The sequence below is a fragment of the Hypanus sabinus genome, chromosome 4 (assembly GCF_030144855.1).
Source record: "Hypanus sabinus isolate sHypSab1 chromosome 4, sHypSab1.hap1, whole genome shotgun sequence".
NCBI classification, from domain to species: Eukaryota; Metazoa; Chordata; class Chondrichthyes; order Myliobatiformes; family Dasyatidae; genus Hypanus; species Hypanus sabinus.
Genome location: NC_082709.1, coordinates 175,046,894 through 175,069,013, shown reverse-complemented (window position 1 = coordinate 175,069,013; position 22,120 = coordinate 175,046,894). Strand labels below are relative to the sequence as shown.

At 42.3% G+C, this 22,120-nt stretch overlaps 1 protein-coding gene across 1 annotated transcript in view; it reads left to right on the top strand.

Moving 5' to 3' along the window:
• The window catches only part of atp5po (ATP synthase peripheral stalk subunit OSCP), a 39,290-nt gene that overhangs the window by 11,362 nt on the left and 5,808 nt on the right, over nt 1–22,120 (top strand). The window contains exons 2-4 of the mRNA XM_059968898.1: nt 10,144–10,194; nt 13,355–13,465; nt 21,431–21,560. Of these exons, the coding sequence (XP_059824881.1) occupies nt 10,144–10,194; nt 13,355–13,465; nt 21,431–21,560 (292 nt within the window). The remainder of the gene's footprint in view (nt 1–10,143; nt 10,195–13,354; nt 13,466–21,430; nt 21,561–22,120) is intronic.

The window sequence follows — 22,120 nt, the reverse complement described above, 5'->3', positions numbered from 1 at the left end:
GAGGATGTGCAGACCAGCTAGCAGATGTTCTCACTGACATCTTCAACATCTCCCTGTGCAACGCCACCATTCCAACATGCTTCAAGGCCGCCACCATCATCCCCATGCCGAAGAAGTCTTCAGTGTCCTGCCTAAATGATTACCATCTCGTTGCACATACATCCATCATCATGAAGTGTTTCGAGAGGTTCATCATGAGGCATATCAAGACCCTGCTGCCTCCCTCACTGGACCCCCTGCAGTTTGCGTACCGCCCCAACCGCTCAACAGATGACGCCATTGCCACCACCCTCCACCTGGCCCTAACCCACCTGGACAAAAAAGGCACATACGTTCGGATGCTGTTCATAGACTTCAGTTCAGCATTCAACACAATCATCCCTCAGAAACTGATTGGAAAGCTGAGCCTACTGGGCCTGAACACCTCCCTCTACAACTGGATCCTAGACTTCCTGACTGGGAGACCTCAGTCAGTCCGAATCGGGAGCAGCATCTCCAACACCATCACACTGAGCACGGGGCCCCCCCAGTGCTACGAGCTCAGTCCACTGCTGTTCACTCTGCTGACCCACGACTGTGCTGCAACACTCAGCTCGAACCATATCATCAAGTTCACTGATGACACGACTGTGGTGGGTCTCATCAGCAAGAACGACGAATCAGCTTACAGAGAGGAGATGCAGCAGTTAATGGACTGGTGCAGAGCCAACAACCTGTTTCTTAATGTGAACAAAACAAAAGAGATGGTTGTTGTCTTCAGGAGGGCACGGAGCGACCACTCCCCACTGAACATTGACGGCTCCTTGGTAGAGATCGTTAAGAGCACCAGATTTCTTGGTGTTCACCTGACAGAGAATCTCACTTGGTCCCTCAACACCAGCTCCATAGCAAAGAAAGCCCAGCAGTGTCTCTACTTTTTGCGAAGGCTGAGGAAAGTCCATCCCCCCCCCCCCCCCCCATCCTCATCACATTCTACAGGGGTTGTATTGAGAGCATCCTGAGCAGCTGTATCACTGCCTGGTTTGGAAATTGCACCATCTCGGATCGCAAGACCCTGCAGCAGATAGTGAGGTCAGCTGAGAAGATCATCGGGGTCTCTCTTCCTGCCATCACGGACATTTACACCACACGCTGCATCCGCAAAGGAAACAGCATTATGACGGACCCCACACACCCCTCATACAAACTCTTCTCCCTCCTGTCGTCTGGGAAAAGGCTCCAAAGCATTTGGGCTCTCACGACCAGACTATGTAACAGTTTCTTCCCCCAAGCTATCAAGCTCGGGTATTGAGGAGTCTGATAGTATGTACTAAACATTGAAAATGGCACGGCAGCAGGAAAAACATACCTAATTCTGCTCTTTATCAATAGAGAGAGAGCATATAAAGAACATGAAAATCTTAATAAAACACTGAATTAGGCCAGTTAGCCCATCCAGTCTGCTCCACCAGTTCCTCATGGCTGATCCATTCTCCCTCTCAACCCCATTCTCCTGGACTTCGCTCCGTAACCTTTTACACCCTGATTAATCAAGAACCCATCAGCACACCCAGTGACATGAATGCCACAGATTCACCAACCTCTGGTTAAAGAAATTCCTCCTCATCTCCATTCTAAATGGACGGTTCTATGCTCCTAGACTCCTCCACTATAGGAAGCATCCTCTCTACGTCCACTCTATCAAGGCCTTTCATCACTCAATAGGTTTCAATGAGATCCCCCCCCCCCCCCATTAAATTCCATGGAGTACAGGCCTGTAGCAATCAAATACTCCTTGTATATTAACCCTTTCGTTCCCATAATAATTCTCGTGAACCTCCTTTGAACCATCTCCAATATCAGTACATCTTTGTTCGGTAAGGGGCCCAAAACTGCTCACAGTACTCCAAATGAGACCTCACCAGTGCCTTATAGAGCCTCAATATTACATCTTTATTTCCATAAAAATATAAGGGGCCTGACAGAGGAAGGTCACGCAAGGCTGCTTTCTTAGAGTGGCCGAGCTCTAGAGATCACAGATCTAAAATAGAGGAAGAGAATGGAAATGCAAATGTGGTCGAGGTTGCTTCTTTTGTGGCCTTGAAGAAAGTATTTGATCAATGTGTAGTGAAGAATATTTGGTAAAGTTATATGGAGCCTTGTAAAAGTATTCAGCCCCCTCAAATATTTTCACATTTTACTGTCTCATTTTTAAATTTTAAAATATATTAAAGTTGGATCTTTATGAGCTAATCTACAAAATATTGTGTATCATGTCAAATCAAAAGAAAAATTCCAAAACCTGTCAACAATTTACTAAAAATTAAAAACCAAAATTGTGAGGCTAAAAATGTATTAATCACCTTTGTGCAATACTGTACATTACCTTACCAACGCACCCGATTTGTTGAATTTGAAAATTGAAGGCTCACCTTCAATGAATTCATAAGAATAAGTACCCCTTCTCTCAGAAAGGCCCAACATTATGGTAGATTTTCGATGGACCAATTCAAAATGAAGACAAAAGGGCATTCAGAACAATTTTGGGAAATGATAATAGAGAAGCACAAGGTAAAAGACCATCTTAAAGGCACTGGACATGTAGCTCAGTACAGTCCATCGTGAAAATTGAAAAAATATGAAACTACAGCCACACTACCTAGGTCAGGCCATCCCTCTAAACTTAGTCACTGGAGAAGAATGGCACTGATAAGAGAGATGCCAGCAGTCACTCTGGATGAGCTGCAGAAGTCAACGGCTGCCAATGGGGATGAAGTTCATGGCTCCACAATCTCTTAAGGCCTTTCACAAAATATATATTTGTGAAAGAGTAGCAAGGAAGAAGCCCTGGCTAAAAAAAAAGCATATCCTTGCCTGTGAAGATTTTGCAAACTATCACTAAAGATGTGGAAGAAGTTCTTGTGATTGGATGAGACTAAAATGGAACCTTTTGGCCATAACACTAAGCAGTATGTGTGGCATAGATGTAATACTGTGCATCAGCCAGGTAATACCATCCCTACTGTAAAGTATGGTGCAGTGAGGATGCTTTTCAACAGCAGGGACTGGAAATCTAGCCAGGGTTGGTGGGAAGATGAATGCTAATAAATACAGAGATATCATGGAGTGGCCGACTTGTGGTCCTGACCGTAAGCCAATCAACCTTCTGTGATAAGACCTCAAGATTGCTGTCCATTGCCACTCCCCAATTAACCTGGCACTGCTTGAGCGATTTTGCAAGGAGGAATGGGCAAATCTTGTATCATCACATTGTGCAAAGCTAATAGAGGCTTATCAAAAAGGCTACTGGCTATAATAGCAGTGAGAGTGGTTCAACTAACTACTGACCAAATGGGGAATGAATACTTTTGAATTAATTTCAGTTTTTGAATTTTAGTTTTTCATACTTTACAATTTTCCCTGTTTTTTTCGGGGGGAGGCTCTACTGTGAAAAAAGCAGCTTGTGATTCACAATTAAAAATTGTCAGTTAAATTGATCAAAATCCCTGCATGTAATCCTCATTTATGTGAGCAAAGGGGAGGCCCTGCAAACTGAGGACTGGTAGTGGGAGTACGTAGAGACAGGCCATGGTAGAAAAGCAGTGAAGAAATGATGAGCTGCATGGCTGCCTCCTCTACTGTAAACATTTTATAATTTTACACTAATTTTATCATAGTGTGAAAATCAAAGTATAATTATTCTGCAGGCATTTATTTTGGGCCTCAAAGAAAGCTGTCCACAACAATCTGGTGACTTGCGTAGGTGCAATGACTTTTTCATCTTAAATTGCAGTCAGGTGTTGTCAGTGGAATTACATGTGTTTGCAAGAGTGATAAATTCTCTAAATTCTGGCCAAATTCTTACAAAGACCATGAAGTAAAAAGTACAGTATTAGTTAATTTTATAAGTATTTATTATAACATAAAGAGTAGAATAACAGTGGATTAAGATTAAAATTTGAATATATATTTTTAATCTATTGAAATATTTGCAAGGGAATTACTATATACTTAAAATGTAGATTTTAGGCAGAGAGTTTTCTGACTTGTGATTATGGCAAAGTGCATCATTTAAAGCTTTTATTCAGAAAGCATCATGTTTTTGAGGTATAACAAGAATAGTTCAAATATGACATCTTGTTTATGTCAATGTTCTGATTTCAAATGATTATATTGGAGAAAGCAGCAAAACTGCATCTTCTGAAACAAGCTGTCACTGACATTAGCTTTTGAATTTATGTATGTAACTTTCCATGTATGGACATCAGATATTGCTGTCAGTTTAACGGAAATGATGGTAAATATTGACGGCTTTACTATCATTACAAATCACAAAAACTCAACCATTAAATATTGACACTGTGACTTAAATCAATTAACCTGGTGCCAAGACTATTCGATTACATACAAAATTAGGTTTAAAATAAATTATTTGATTAGTTATCCCAAATTATTATAAATAATTTATTTTCCTATTTCTGACTGCTAAGCATAATAGTTTGAATAGTATGTCTACCAGCTGAAAGTCTAATGGCTGCCTCAAAATGTAAAGTCACTCCAGGTGCAATTCTTTTGAAGATTGGACCTTCATGTTTTGAAAAGTAGCAGATCAAACAACATGACATGAGAAGACGTAAATTTGTCTTTACAGTCCTGTCAATTTGGCATAACTGTGCAAAAGTCTTAGGCACATGTAAAAAAAATTCTGTGAAGCAAATATGCTTTCAAAAATAATGGAATAAGTTCCTAAATATCAAAAAAATTACTATAAAAAACAGTAAAGAGTGAAAAAAAACTAAATCCGATCAAAATTTGGTGTGACCATCCTTTACCTTTAAAACTGCATCAATTCTCTTGATACCTTTCATGCACTTTTATAAGAAAATCTGCTGGTAGCATGTTCTTTAAGAACTTGCTGCAGTTCTTCTGCAGACTTTGGCTGTCTTGCTTGTTTCTGTCTCTCCAGGTAATCCCAGACAGCCTTGATGATGTTGAAATCAGAGTTCTGTAGAGGCCTATTGCACAACTCCTTGCTGTTCTTTTCACTGAAGATGGCCCTTTATGACCATGGCCATGTGTTTGAGGTCATTGTCGTGCTGCAGAATGAAGTCAGGACCTATCATTGTCCTCCCTGATAGTATTACATGATGGATGAGAATCTGATTGTACTTCTCAGCATTGATGTTTCCATTAATTCTTACCAAATTACTTATTCCATTTGCAGAAATGCAGCCTCAATCCTATAGGGAGCCTCTCCCATGCTTCACTGTTCGCTGTAGACACTCATCCAGGTAGCGCTCTCCAACTTTTCTGTGTACAAATGGCCTCCTGTTTGAGTCAAAAATTCCAAATTTTGACTCTTCAATCCAGAGCACTTGCTATTATTGTTTAGCACCCCAGTCTCTGTGTTTTTTTTTTGTGTGGATGAGTGTCTCTGCTTGGTTTGCACATCAGAAGAATGGCTTTTGGCAGCCACTTTTAAATGAAGACCTCTTCTGTCAAGACTTCTCTGGACTATAGAGGGGTGTACTTGGGTTGCAGTGGTTTCTGTGAGTTCAGAACTGATAACAGTGCTGGACTTCTTCCAGTTTAGAAGGGACATCAGTTTGATGTATGTCTCATCTTCTACACTCAGTTTCCATTACCAACCAGTATTTCCAGTTCTCAACCTTGCCCATTTCTTTGTACTTCCTCAGAGGAGCTTAGACAGAACATCTTGAAGCTCGTGTCTGCTGTGAAATGGCTGCTTGGGAGAGAGACATTGCTGTTGTAGGATGGCCACATTGTGTCTTGTTGCTATAATCACTCTTGCCATGATGTAAGAATTGATGAGTTGAAAGTTAAATTGTCGCATCTGCTACACCCATTTCTGTTTCATTTGATCAGTTTAGTTCATGCAACTTATTGATCATTAGCACGTGTTTGTTATCTTTGGTTTCTACAGTTATATTAAAAGCAAGAGGATAGTGAGGGATAAAATTGGCCCCTTAGAGAATCAGAGTGGTCAGCTATGTGTGGAACCGAAGGAGATGGGAGAGATTTTGAATGATTTCTTCTCTTCGGTATTCACTAAGGAGAAGGATATTGAATTGTCTAAGGTGTGGGAAACAAGTAAGGAAGTTATGGAACCTATGACAATTAAAGAGGTGGAGGTACTGGCGCTTTTAAGAAATTTAAAAGTGGATAAATCTCCAGGTCCTGACAGGATATTCCCCAGGACCTTGAGGGAAGTTTGTGTAGAAATAGCAGGAGCTCTGACGGAGATCTTTAATATGTCATTAGAAACGGGAATTGTGCCGGAGGATTGGCGTATTGCTCATGTGGTTCCATTGTTTAAAAAGGGTTCTAGAAGGAAGCCTAGCAATTATAGACCTGTCAGTTTGACATCAGTGGTGGGTAAATTAATGGAAAGTATTCTTAGAGATAGTATTTATAATTATCTGGATAGACGGGATCTGATTAGAAGTAGCCAGCATGGATTTGTGCGTGGAAGGTCATGTTTGACAAACCTTATTGAATTTTTTGAAGAAGTTACGAGGAATGTTGACGAGGGTAAGGCAGTGGATGTAGTCTATATGGACTTCAGCAAAGCCTTTGACAAAGTTCCACATGGAAGGTTAGTTAAGAAGGTTCAGTCGTTAGGTATTAATGCTGGAGTAATAAAATGGATTCAACAGTGGCTAGATGGGAGATGCCAGAGAGTAGTGGTGGATAATTGTTTATCGGGATGGAGGCCGGTGACTAGCGGGGTGCCTCAGGGATCTGTTTTGGGCCCAATGTTGTTTGTAATATACATAAATGATCTGGATGATGGGGTGGTAAATTGGATTAGTAAGTATGCCGATGATACTAAGGTAGGAGGTGTTGTGGATAATGAGGTGGGTTTTCAAAGCTTGCAGGGAGATTTATGCCAGTTAGAAGAATGGGCTGAACGTTGGCAGATGGAGTTTAATGCTGAGAAGTGTGAGGTTCTACATTTTGGCAGGAATAATCCAAATAGAACATACAGAGTAAATGGTAGGGCATTGAGGAATGCAGAGGAACAGAGAGATCTAGGAATAACTGTGCATAGTTCCCTGAAAGTGGAGTCTCATGTAGATAGGGTGGTGAAGAGGGCTTTTGGAATGCTGGCCTTTATAAATCAAAGCATTGAGTACAGAAGTTGGGATGTAATGCTAAAGTTGTACAAGGCATTGGTAAGGCCAAATTTGGAATATTGTGTGCAGTTCTGGTCACCGAATTATAGGAAAGATATCAATAAATTAGAGAGAGTGCAGAGACGATTTACTAGGATGTTACCTGGGTTTCAGCAATTAAGTTACAGAGAAAGGTTGAACAAGTTAGGTCTCTATTCATTGGAGCGTAGAAGGTTGAGGGGGGATTTGATCGAGGTATTTAAAATTTTGAGAGGGATAGATAGAGTTGACGTGAACAGGCTGTTTCCATTGAGAGTAGGGGAGATTCAAACTAGAGGACATGATTTGAGAGTTAGGGGGCAGAAGTTTAAGGGAAACACAAGGGGGTATTTCTTTACTCAAAGAGTGATAGCTGTGTGGAATGAGCTTCCTGTAGAAGTAGTAGAGGCCAGTTCAGTTGTGTCATTTAAGGTAAAATTGGATAGGTATATGGACAGGAAAGGAGTGGAGGGTTATGGGCTGAGTGCGGGTAGGTGGGACTAGGTGAGATTAAGGGTTCGGCACGGACTAGGAGGGCCAAGATGGCCTGTTTCCGTGCTGTGATTGTTATATGGTTATATGGTTATAATCATGCAAAGTAATCTATCTACAAAGTAATCAAGTTTTTATTTGAAAAGTAGTCTATTACTTAATGTTACTTTCTTTAATGGAATACAAAAAAATTCTCCATAAGCATCCTGAGCAGCTGCATCACTGCCTGTTTCAGAAATTGCACCTTCTCAGATCACAAGACCCTACAGTGGATAGTGAGGTCAGCTGAGAAGATCCTTGGGGTCTCTCCTCCTGCTATCATGGACATTTACAGTACACGCTGCATCCGCAAAGGAAACAGCATTATAAAGGACCCTATGTACCTGTCATACAATCTCTTTTCCCTCTTGCCTTCTGGGAAAAGGCTCCGAAGCATTCGGGCTGTCACAATCAGACTATGTAACAGTTTCTTCCCCCAAGCTATTGGACTCCTCAATATCCAGAGCCTGGACCGTCACCTTGCCCTATTGTCTTGTTTATTATTTATTGTAATGCCTGCACTGTTTTTGTGCACTTTATGTAGTTCAGTCTAGTTTTTGTACTGTGTCATGTAACACCATGGTCCTGAAAAACATTGTCTCATTTTTACTATGTACTGTACCAGCAGTTATGGTCGAAATGACAATAAAAGTGACTTGACTTGAACATTTAATTTTCTGGAAAATGAATGTTTGGAAAGCTAAAATTTGCTTTTTTCTACTGACACACTAATGTAGAAGTCAAAAATTTATATAAAAATAACTAGGGTGCCTAAGGGTTGCACAGTACTTCATCTTTAGTAATGATCTAAAAGACTTGTAAAGTACCAGCTGATCATTTTTTATAGGGTTTGTTATGTGTTTAGACTAGTTTAAGTGAATGCTGTGATGTACTGTGGAGTGCCTATAAATATTCTCTTTGGAATTTCCAAGATTGTTAGCAAACATGAGAGGTAATGATTTGGAAGTAATCCCTGCTGTTTTACTGGAGGTTCACTGTTTAACTGTCTTCTTCAGCACTCCGAAAAATCAGTAAATAGATAATGCATGGATCATTTTCTTGTGTGTCTTTTACATAAATTGATAATTGTTGAAACAGGTTAGGGATAAAGGATTTGTTCTCTAATTGCCTACCATGTCATAGAGGTTGACAAAGTAATTTCAACTTTTCACCTCCACTGTCCAAAGATGGACAGGTTAGGGTTGATAAGTTATGTTGGCTATGTAGGCACTGGATCCTTGGCAACACTTGTGGACCGCACCAACACAATCCTTGGGTACAAGATGATGCATTTCACCACGTTGTACATAAAACTGATCTTTCGATCTCTCATCATATGTATTGAATGAAAGAATGGAGGGTTTGTTGGATAATAATGAGCTACTTATAAACAGCCTAATTAATTCATCATTTACAAAGTATTTTAATGCCACATTCCATTGTACTGAGATGAAATGACATTGACACAGTGGAGTGATAAAAGTTCTACAGGCCCTTTGCCACCCATCCTGCCTAGATATATTAATCCCACTTGCCTGCATTAGTTCCATGAGTTGCTCATTTTGTCAAGATGCCTCTAAAGTGTTACTTTTGCTGTCTCTACCACCACCTCTGTAAACTCATTCCAATGTGTGGTTAAAAAAAATACTAGTTGGATCTGCTTTAAACCCTCTCCCTCTCTAAAATTGTACACTCTAGTTTTGGACGCCACTAATTTGGGAAAGGAGCACCAGCTATCTGTCTCTCATAGTGTATATATATCTCTATTATGTCACCTCTTGTCGTGGTTTCTCGTGCCCCACAAACGACCAGGAGACGCAGAAGATTCTTCAAGAAGTGTTAAACTTTAATTTGCAAATCAAAGCTGAGACAGTCATTGAGCTAGTCGCTGGTTGCCCACCGATCCTTGTACATAGCATTTTTTATAGCAATCTCCTGGTTTAGTTGCATTAGCATATCCAGTCGGTCTATAGTTGCATATCACACGTACATCCGCCACTATGTTTCTACCCATTGACTTAATCATGTTCTAATCTACATCTCTTAGCTACCTCTCATTAACACACCATTGTCTTCTACATTCTTAAGATTTCATTCTCCTACTAAATTGGATACATGCATAGCAAATAGCAAGTTTAAAGCTGACTACATAGTTTTGGTTACACAGCAAACAATGCAACTTTTATACTCCAATACTCTCAGCCTTCTTTGTTCCAGGGAAAACAGACCCAACTGATCCAATACCTTCTTATAACTCAAGCCCTCTAATCCAAGCAATGTCCTCAGGACTTTTTGGCAGTCTCCCTAGTTTAACTATAAGTGATTTATCCTCATCTTTGATCTGCCTCAGTATTTCTCATTACATGCAGTTTTTTTTAGTCATCAATATGCATCTACATAATACAAATCAATAAGTATAAACTAAAACTGATACATATTTCTCTTAATGTTTTTTTAGGTTCGTTACCTCAGCACCTCGGTGGCCAACCCAGCAAGCAAGCTGGTTATGGTATGAAAACTTATAAACTTCGGTCAAGTCACTATAAATGCGGCTTTGTAAAGGATAAGTTAAACAGTTCCATTGCTGTCACAATATTATCTTCCTTCCATAAATTGAAGTACAGATTGCTTTTGAATATTTCCCTTTTAGAGAGCTGATAAGTTTCAATCTTATCCTAACCACATATGAGATTTCCCACCCATTGATCTAAATGCAGGAAACATTTGTTTTTGTAGACTGCTTTTGAAGCTAATGATGCAGCCTTCATCTTCTGTGAAATTCCGATAGTTCCTACTCTCTGAGGCTACATCCACACTAGACTGGATAATTTTGAAAACGCCGGTTTCGCGTAAAAACGATAGGCTTCCACACTATGCGTTTTTAAAAATATTTCTGTCCACATTGAAACGGATATTTCAGCGAATCTCCTCCTACTGAGCATGCGCAGGACACGTCTACTGAAAACAAGCCACATGTTTGGTGTCGAATCTCACTATGTCACTGATCTCACTGATTTCCAATCTCATTATTATGGGACTTCTGACTACAGTTATACAATTAATTCTTAATTGCCTGTTGCAGTGGCCTTACAAAGTGCTCATTGCAGAGGCATTTAATGATGAACAGGCCAGTTGAATGAATAAATAGTAAAGAATACCATACCTAAAATCACACTAGTCAACATTTATTTATTTATGTAATATAAGAGTTCAGCTCTTAATTCTTCGCTCTGGCTATGATGGACTGAATGGCCTAATTCTGCTTCTTATGTTTTATGGTCTTTACTATCAGTTTGAGTTGAGACTTCTTCTTTGACATGTTGATCCATGGCCCTTTCCTGTGTCAAGATGAGGCCACCCTCAGGATGGAGGAGTAACACCTTATATTAAGAACATAAGAAATAGGAGCCAAGAGTAGGCCATCTGTCTCATCGAGCCTACTCTGCCATTCAATAAGATCATAGTTGATCTGGCCAAGGACTCATCTCCACCTACCTGCCATTTCCTCATAACCCTTAATTCCCCTACTATGCAAAAATCTATCCAATCTTGTCTTAAATATTTTACTGAGGTAGCCTCCACTGCTTCGTTGGGCAGAGAATTCCATAGATCCACCACCCTCTGGGAAAAGCCGTTCCATAAGATCTCTCATTCTTCTGAATTCCAGGCGACGCAATCTCTCCTCATAGTCGTAACTGCCTCATCTCTCGAAACAACCTGGTGAACTTCCTCTACACCGCCTCCAAAGCTACTATATCTTCCACAAGTAAGGAAACCCGTACTGCACGCAGTACACCAGATATGGCCTCACCAGTACTATGTACATTTGCAGCATAACCTCCCTGCTCTTAAATTCAATCCCTGTAGCAGTGAAGGCCAACAGCCCATTTGCCTTTTGGATAGCCTGTTCCTCCTGCAAACCAACTTTTTGTGATTAATGCACAAGTACTCCCAAGTCCTTCTGCACAGCAGCATGCTACACATTTTTACCATTTAAATAATAATCTGCTCTTCCATTTTTCCTTCCAAAGTGGATTACCTCGCATTTACCAACGTTGTATTCCATCTGCCAAACCCTTGCCTGCTCATTTAACCTATCTATATAGATACATAGAAAACCTACAGCATAATACAGGCCCTTCGGCCCACAAAGTTGCGCCAAACATGTCCCTACCTTAAAAACTACTAGGCTTACACATAGCCCTCTGTTTTTCTAAGCTCCATGTCCCTATCTAAAAGCCTCTTAAAAGACCCTATCGAATCCGCCTCCACCACTCTTGCCGGCAGCCCATTCCATGCACTCACCACTCTCTGAGTAAAAATACCTTACCCCTGACATCTCCTCTGTACCTACTCCCTAACACCTTAAACCTGTGTCCTCTTGTGGCAACCATTTCAGCCCTGGGGAAAAAGCCTTATCCAGGTCATTTATACAAATCACAGAGTAGGGATCCCAGAACAGATCTCTGAGGCACTACAGTGGTCACCGACCTCCATGCAGAATATGATCCACCTACAACCACTCTTTGCCTTCTGTGGGCAAGCCAGTTCTGGATCCATAAAGCAATGTCTCCTTGGATCCCATGCCTCCTTACTTTCTCAGTAAGCCTTGCATGGGGTACCTTATCAAATGCCTTGCTGAAATCCATATAGACTACATCTACTGCCCTCCTTTCATCAATGTATTTGGTCACATCCTCAAAACATTCAATCAAGCTTGTAAGGCACAATCTGCCCTTGACAAAGCCATGCTGACTATTCCTAATCATATTATTACCTCTCTAAATGTTCATAAATCCTGCCTCTCAGTATCTTCTCCATCAATTTAACAACCACTGAGTTAAGACTCACTGGTCTGTAGTTTCCTGGGCTATCTCTATTCCCTTTCTTGAATAAAGAAACAACATCCAGAACTTCTCCTGTCCCCATTGATGATGCAAAGATTTGGTACAAAGATACCTCTCTGCAGACTCTCAGTATCTTCAGCATAATTTGTTTTTCCACTCAATTTAGTACCATCAGCAAGCTTAGATACACTACGCTCGGTTCTCTCTTCCAGATTGTTAATGTATATTGTGAAGAGTTGTGAGCCCAGCACCAACCCCTGTGACACACTGCTCACTGCTGATTGCCAACCATTGCCATTGCCAACATGTATTCCAACTTTCTATTAGTTAACCATGCTAATGCATCACCCCCAACCTTGTGGAGGTATTCTGTCTAGGTACCCTCCAACCTGATGACATGAATATCGTATTCCCTTTCCAGTGAATAAATTTACTCCACTTTCTCTTCGTCTATTCCCACTCTAACCTTTCACTTCTTCTCACCTGCCTATTACTTCCCCTGGGTCCCTTCCTACTTCCTACTGCCCACTCCATCAGATTCTTTCTTCTCTAGCCCTTGACCTGTCCCACCCACCTGGCTTCATCTATCACCTTCCCGCTAGCCTCTTTCACCTTCCCCCCACTTTTTTATTCTGACATCTTTGCCCTTCCTTTCCAGTCCTGGAGAAGGGTCTCTGCCTGAAACATCAACTGATTACTTTTTTCTGTAGATGCTGCCTGACCTGCTGGTTTCCTCCAGCATTTTGTGTGTTTTGCTTTGGATTTGTACCATCTGCAGACTTTCTCATGTTTGCAATTAATAGTCATTGTTTCTGCACCCAGCCGCCTATTCAAGTCTACGGAGTTGAAGGCAGATATGCCACAGCTTTGTACTCAGCTGCCAGCAAACAGAAGAAACTGGACCAAGTAGAGCAGGAACTACAGAAAATTAATGTAAGTAGATTTTCTCCATAGCATTTGTATTCATTGAAAGAAAAATGTACTTAAAGTTGGGGGCTTGAATATAATTTTTAAAATTCAAGATGATTAATGAAAAACAGTTTTGTAGCACTCACATCGACAGTGATCAAATGCTTGGAGAGGTTGGTCATGACTAGACTGAACTCCTGCCTCAGCAAGGACCTGGACCCATTGCAATTTGCCTATCGCCACAATAGATCAAAGGTAGACACAATCTCAATGGCTCTCCACACGGCTTTAGACCACCTAGACAACACAAGCACCTACGTCAGGATGCTGTTCATCAACTATAGCTCAGCATTTAATACCATCATTCCCACAATTCTGACTGAGAAGTTGCAGAACCTGGGCCTCTATACCTCCCTCTGCAATTGGATCCTCGACTTCCTAACCGGAAGACCACAGTCTGTGCGGATTGTTGATAACATATTCTCCTCACTGATCAACACTGGCGCACCTCAGGGGTGTGTGCTTAGCCCACTGCTCTACTCTCTGCATGCACATGACTGTGTGGCTAGGCATAGCTCAAATAACATGTACAAATTTGCTGACGATACAAACATTGCTGGTAGAATCTCAGGTGGTGACGAGAGTGCGTACAGGAGTGAGATACCAACTAGTGGAATGGTGCCTCAGCAACAACCTGGCACTTAAGCAACACACACAAAATGCTGGTGGAACACAGCAGGCCAGGCAGCATCTATAGGGAGAAGCACTGTTGACATTTCAGGCCAAGACCCTTCATCAGGACTAACTGAAAGGAGAGATACTAAGAGATTTGAAAGTAGTGGGGGGAGGGGGAAATGCAAAATGATAGAAGAAGACTGGAGGGGGTGGGATGAAGCTAAGAGCTGGAAAGGTGATTGGCGAAAGTGATACAAAGTTGGAGAAGGGAAAGGATCAGGGGACGGGAGGCCTTGGGAGAAAGAAAGGGGGGAACACCAGAGGGAGGTGGAGAACAGGCAGAGTGATGGGCAGAGAGAGAGAGAAAAAAACAACTAAATATGTCAGGGATGGGGTAAGAAGGGGAGGAGGGGCATTAACGGAAATTAGAGAAGTCAATTTTCATGCCATCAGGTTGGAGGCTACCCAGCCGGTATATAAGGTATTGTTCCTCCAACCTGAGTTTGGATTCATTTTGACAGTAGAGGAAGCCATGGATAGACATATCAGAATGGGAATGGGACGTGGAGTTAAAATGTGTGGCCACTGGGAGATCTTGCTTTCTCTGGCGGACCGAGCGTAGGTGTTCAGCGAAATGGTCTCCCAGTCTGCGTTGGGTCTCACCAAGATATATAAAAGGCCACACAGGGAGCACCGGAAGCAGTATACCACACCAACCGACTCACAGGTGAAGTGTTGCCTCACCTGGAAGGACTGTCTGGGGCCCTGAATGGTGGTGAGGGAGGAAGTGTAAGGGCAGATGTAGCGCTTGTTCCGCTTACGAGGATAAGTGCCAGGAGGGAGATCGGTGGGAAGGGATGGGGGGGACAAGTGGACAAGGGAGTTGCATAGGGAGCGATCCCTGCGGAAAGCAGAAAGGGGGGGGGGAGGGAAAGATGTGCTTGGTAGTGGGATACCATTGGAGCTGGCGGAAGTTACGGAGAATTATACGTTGGACTTGGAGGCTGGAGGGGTGGTAGGTGAGGACAAGGGGAACCCTATCCCAAGTGGGGTGAGGACAGATGTACGGGAAATGGGAGAGATGCGTTTGAGAGCAGAGTTGATGGTGGAAGAAGGGAAGCCCCTTTGTTTAAAAAAGAAAGACATCTCCTTCGTCCTGGAATGAAAAGCCTCATCCTGAGAGCAGATGCGGCGGAGGCAGAGGAATTGTGAGAAGGGGATAGCATTTTTGCAAGAGACAGGGTGGGAAGAGGAATAGTCCAGGTAGCTGTGAGAATCTGTAGACTTATAGTAGATATCAGTAGATAAGCCGTCTCCAGAGATGGAGACAGAAAGATCAAGAAAGTGGAGGGAGGTGTCAGAAATAGACCAGGTAAATTTGAGGGCGGGGTGCAAGTTGGAGGCAAAGTCAATGAAGTCAATGAGCTCAGCATGCGTGCAGGAGGCAGCGCCAATGCAGTCGTCAATGTAGCGAAGGAAAAGAGGGGGACGGATACCCGTATAGACTTAGAACATGGACTATTCCACAAAGCCAACAAAAAGGCAGGCATAACTGGGACCCATATGGGTGCCCATGGCTACACCCTTGGTTTGGAGGAAGTGGGAAGAGCCAAAGAAGAAATTATTGAGAGTAAGAACTAATTCCGCTAGACGGAGGAGAGTGGTGATAGAGGGGAATTGGTTAGGTCTGGAATCCAAAAAGAAGCGGAGAGCTTTGAGACCATCCCGGTGGGGGATGGAGGTATATAGGGACTGGATGTCCACAGTGAAAATAAGGCAGTGGGGTCCAGGGAACTTAAAATCATTGAAAAAATTCAAAGCGTGAGAAGTGTCACGAACATAGGTGGGAAGAGATTGAACAAGGGGGGATAAGACAGTGTCAAGTTATGCAGAAATGAGTTCGGTAGGGCAGGAGCAAGCTGATACAATAGGTCTACCTGGACAGGCAGGTTTGTGGATCTTGGGTAGGAGGTAGAAACGGGAAGTGCGGGGTGTGGGAACTGTGAGATTGGTGGCAGTGGATGGGAGCTGATAAGGTTGGTGATGGTATAGGAGACAATGGCCTAGTGCTCCTTAGTGGGGTCATGATCAAGGGGAAATAAGAGGAGGTATCAGAGAGTTGTCGCTGTGCCTCAGCCAGGTAGATGTCAGTACGCCAAACAACAGCTCCCCCCTTATCAGTAGGTTTTATAGTGAGGTTGGGATTGGTGCGAAGGGAGCGGAGAGCAGAGCGTTCGGAAGGAGTGAGGTTGGAATTGGAACACGGTGTGTTGAAGTCGAGACAGTTGATGTCCCGTCGGCAATTAGCAATAAAGAGATCCAGAGCAGGCAGAAGACCAGAGCGGGGTGTCCATAAAGAGGAGGGTTGAAAATGGGAGAAGGGGTCATCGGTGGGAATAGGAGAGTCATGTCAAAGAAGTAAGCTCGGAGACGGAGCCGGCAGAAGAAGAGTTCAGCGTCATGGCGTACGCGGAACTTGCTGAGGTGTGGGTGAAGGGGGACAAAGCTGAAGCCCTTACTCTGCCTCAGAGAGTTGAAGGTCAGAGAGAAAAGTAAAGATGAGAGATGGGATCAGAGGGGGGAGGGAGGCTGGTAGTGTCAGTGGAGAGGAAAGGGTTGGTGTGAGAGGAAGATGGAGCCTCTGAGGGCCCAGGAACTTAATGTCAGTAAGACGAGAGAGCCGTTTGTGGACTTCAGGAAGGGTAAGATGAAGGAGCACATACCAATTCTCATACAGGGATCAGAAGTAGAAAGAGTGAACAGCTTCACATTCCTCAGTGTCAAGATCTCTGAGGATCTGACCTGGTCCCAACATATCAATGTAGTTATAAAGAAGGCAAGACAGCGGCTGTAATTTATAAGTTTGGAGAGATTTTGTGTGTCAACAAATACACTCAAAAACTTCTATAGTTGTACCATGCAGAGCATTCTGACAGGCTGCATCACTGTCTGGTATGGAGGGGCTACTGCACAGGACTGAAAGAAGCTGCAGAAGGTTGTAAATCTAGTCAGCTCCATCTTGGGTACTAGCCAGAACATCTTTAGGGAGTAGTGTCTTAGAAAGGCAGCATCCATTGTTAAGGACCTCCAGCACCCAGGGCATGCCCTTTTCTCACTGTTACCATCAGGTAGAAGATACAGAAGCCTGAAGGCACACACTCAGCGATTCAGGAACAGCTTCTTCACATCTGCCATCCAATTCCTAAATGGACACTGAATCTTTGGACACAACCTCACTTTTTTTTTTATTATAAAGTATTTCTGTTTTTGCACATTTTTTAAAATCCATTCAATATGTGAATTTGATTTACTTGTTTATTTATTATTATATTTTATTTTATGTAATTTTTCTCTCTCTACTAGATTATGTATTGCATTGAACTGCTGCTAAGTTAACAAATTTCATATCACATGCCGGTGATAATAAACCTGATTCTGATTCTTCATGATGTGAAAAATAGATACCGAAACGTTATCCAGATGCTTCTGTCACTCATTCTTAATGCGTTTAAACAATCTATCGCTGCTGAGAAGGCAGAAGATTGGGGCTGAGAGGAAAATTGGATCAACCATGATGAAGTGGCAGAGCAGACTCGATGGGCCAAATGGCCTAATTTTTCTATATTTGATGGTCTTTATTGAACACTCTCTAGAAATCTTAATTTACAACATCCACGTGTATGCTTAAAATCACTGCAAATTATATCTTGAAAGATATAATTTATCAAGCATTACCTGCACTTCCTGATATGCTGCCTAATAGAACCAGTTCTTTACAGACATCTATTTTTTTGTTAAATATAGATTCAAGCACCTTTACAGACATTAAGCCAATTGCCTATAATTACCTACCTTTTGCCTACATCCTTTTTTAAACAGTGGTGTGACATTCGACATCTTCCAATCTGCTAGGACCTGTCCAGAGTCCAGAAAATTTTGATTTTTCAAAACAAGTTGACTTCTTCTTTTAATACTTCCAAAGATCCAGCCAGGCCAGAGGGCTGGACCATTCTTGATGAAAATAGGAATAGAACAGTGAGAATAGGAATAGGATGAGGTGGAGGATAAATGCGTGGCTGAGGGATTGGAGCAGGGACAGGGATTCAGATTTCTGGATCATTGGGACGTCTTTTGGGGCAGATGTGACCTGTACAAAAAGGACGGGTTGCACTTGAATCCCGGGAGACCAATATCCTGGTGGGGAGGTTTGCTAGGGCTACTGGGGAGAGTTTAAACTAGAATTGTTGGGGAGTGGGAACCAAACTGAAGAAACTGGGGAAGAGGAGGTTAGCTCACAAATGGAGAAAGCTTGTAGGCAGTGCGAGGAGGAGGACAGGCGAGAAGGGACACGCTCAGACCGAAGGCTTGAGGTGTGTCTATTTTAACGCAAGGAGTGTTGTGAACAAAGTGGATGAGCTTAGAGCATGGATCAGTACCTGGAGGTACGATGTGGTGGCCATTACAGAGACTTGGATGGCTCAGGGACAGGATTGGTTACTTCAAGTGCTGGGTTTTAGATGTTTCAGAAAGGACAGGGAAGGAGGCAAAAGAGTTGGGGGTGTGGCACTGTTGATCAGAGATAGTGTCACGGCTGCAGAAAAGGTGGACGCCATGGAGAGATTGTCTATGGAGTCTCTGTAGGTGGATGTTAGGAACAGGAAGGTGTCAATACCTTTACTGGTGTTTTTAATAAGCCGCCCAATAGTAACAGGGATATCTAGGAGCAGATAGGGAACCAGATCCTGGAAAGGTGTAATAATAACAGAGTTGTCATGATGGGAGATTTTAATTTCCCAAATATTGATTGGCATCTCCCTAGAGCGAGGGGTTTAGATGGGGTGGAGTTTGTTAGGTGTGTTCAGGAAGGTTTCTTGACACAATATGTAGATAAGCCTACAAGAGGAGAGACTGTACAGTACTTGATTTGGTATTGGGAATTGAACCTGGTGAGGTGTCAGATCTCTCAGTGGGAGAGCATTTTGGAGATAGTGATCATAATTCTATCTCCTTTACAATAGCATTGAAGAGCGATAGGAACAGACAAGTCAGAAAAGCGTTTAATTGGAGTAAGGGGAATTATGAGGCTATTAGGCAAGAAATTGGATGTTCTCAGGGAAAAGTACGGAAGAAATGTGGCAAATGTTCAGGGGATATTTGTGTGGAGTTCTGTATAGGTACATTCCAATGAGACAGGAAAGTTATGGTAGGGTATAGGAACCTTTGTGTACAACGGCTGTAATAAATCCAGTCAAGAAGAAAAGAAAAACATACGGAAGGTTCAAAAATCTAGGTAATGATAGGGATCTAGAAGATTATAAGGCTAACAGGAAGGAGCTTAAGAATGAAATTAGGAGAGCCAGAAGGGGTCATGAGAAGGCCTTGGCAGGCAGAATTAACAAAAGCCCCAAGGTATTCTACAAGTATGTGAAGAGCAAGAGGATAAGATGTGAGAGAATAGGACCTATAAAGTGTCACAGTGGGAAAGTGTGTATGGAACCGGAGGAAATAGCAGAGCTACTTAATGAATAATTCAGTATTCACTATGGAAAAGAATCATAGTGATTGTAGTGATGACTTGCAGCAGACTGAAAAGCTTGAGCATGTAGATAGATATTAAGAAAGAGGATGTGCTGAAGCTTTTGTAAAGCATCAAGTTGGATAAGTTGCTGGGACCAGACAAAATGTACCCTAGGCTACTGTGGGAGGTGAGAGAGGAGATTGCTGAGCCTCTGGCAATGATCCTTGCATCATCAATGAGGATGGGAGAGATTCCAGAGGATTGGAGGGTTGGGGGCGTTGTTCCCTTAGTCAAGAAAGGGAGCAGAGATTGCCCAGGAAATTATAGGCCAGTGGGTCTTACCTCAGTGGTTGGTAAGTTGCTGGAAAAGATTCTGAGGCAGGATTTATGAACATCTGGAGAGGCATAATATGATTAAGAATAGTCAGCAGGACCTGGTCAAAGGCCAGTTGTGCCTTACGAGCCTGTTTGAATTTTTAAGGATGTGACTAAACACATTGATTAAGGTAGAGCTGTAGATGTAGTGTATATGGATTTCAGCAAGGCATTTGAAAAGGTACCCCATTGCAAGGCTTATTAAGAAACTAAGGAGGCATGGGATCCAAGGGGACATTGCTTTGTGGATCCAGAATTGGCTTGCCCACAGAAGGCAAAGAGTGGTTGTAGACAGGTCATATTCTGAACGGAGGCTGGTGATCAGTGGTGTACTTCAGGGATCTGTTCTGGGGCCCCTATTCTGTGATTTCTATAAATGACCTGGATGAGGAATTGGAGGGGGTGGGTTAGTAAATTTTCTAATGACACAAAGGTTGGGGGTGTTGTGGATCATGTGGAGGGCTGTCAGAGGTTACAGCGGGACATTGATAGGATGCAAAACTGGGCTGAGAAGTGGCAGATGGAGTTCAACCCAGATAAGTGTGAGGTGGTTCATTTTGGTAGGTCAAACATGATTGCAGAATTTTGCATTAATGGTAAGACTCTTGGCAGTGTGGAGGATCAGAGGGATCTTGGGGTCCCATAGGACAATCAAAGCTACGCAGGTAGACTCTGTGATTAAGAAGGCATACGGTGTATTGGCCTTCATCAACCATGGGATTGAGTTTAGGAGCCAAGAGGTAATGTTGCAGCTGTACAGGACCCTGGTCAGACCCCATTTGGAGTACTGTGCTCAGTTCTGGTTGCCTCACTACTGGAAGGATGTGGAAACCATAGAAAGGGTGCAGAGGAGATTTACAAGGATGTTGACTGGATTGGGGAGCTTGCCTTATGAGAATAAGTTGAGTAAACTCGGCCTTTTCTCCTTGGAGCGACATAGGATGAGAGGTGATCTGATAGAGATGTACAAGATAATTAGAGGCATTGATTGTGTGGATAGTCAGAGTCTCTTTCCCAGGGCTGAAATGGCTAGCACAAAAGTTTAAAGGTGCTTGGAATTAGGTACAGAGATGTTGGGCGTAAGTTTTTTATGCAGAGAGTGGTGAGTGCGTGGAATGGGCTGCCGGCAGCGGTGGTGGAGGTGGAAATGATAGGGTCTTTTAAGAGACTCCTGGATAGGTATATGGAGCTTAAAAAAATTGAGGGCTATGGGTAAGCCTAGGAAGTTTTAAGGTTAGGACATGTTCGGCACAGCTTTGTGGGCTGAAGGGCCTGTACTGTTCTGTAGGTTTTCTAAGTTTCTATGACTCTATTAAAACTCTGGTTTAATACTCAGGATCACATGTATGTTTTGGTTTGTACATTGACAGTTGATTTAAACATTCCCAGAAGTGTGGTGTTATCTCCTTCTTCCCTTCCAGTCAATAATGAAAGACCCCAAGGTCTATGGAGTGCTCACCAATCCCCATATCAAGCGCAATATCAAGCAAAAAACTGTCAACGATGTCTTGACGAAGCAGAAGGTTTCCCCAATTATGATCAACTTTATCAGTAAGTCCAATAAGGTTATCTAATAATTATGATTTTTGGTGATATTTTCAGGAATGCATACAACATTGCAAGAGACACATACACAAATAAAAGTAGTCATTAATTAGGAGTTTAGAAACCTAATTATACTTCATAAATGAATTTTTAAATTTTTAAGTACAAAAATGGCAGCATATATTTCAGAGTTGATTATAGTTGTGTATTCAGTAACATCCGTTGGAAAATGTTATTTCCACTTCGTCATGTTAGTATTTTTATTCATGAGGCAATACTGAAAATAGTAGTCATGTATCCAAGCTGAATGCAAACTTACAACATCATCTTGACAAAATTAGGTGTTAATCAGTGAGATAGTCAGAACATTACTGTGAATGCATTCAATTTTTTTTTTGTTGCATTAAAACAGTAGTCAAAGGTCAAAAAGAACTGAATTAGTTCCAGATGTCTTGATACTTGTCTTGCAGAAGGCCTCAGAGCCATCCAGCAATTTGAAATATTCGACAATAAACTAATTTATAGTACTTAATGTCTTAACCTACAATTTTTCTGTGCTTTACAGT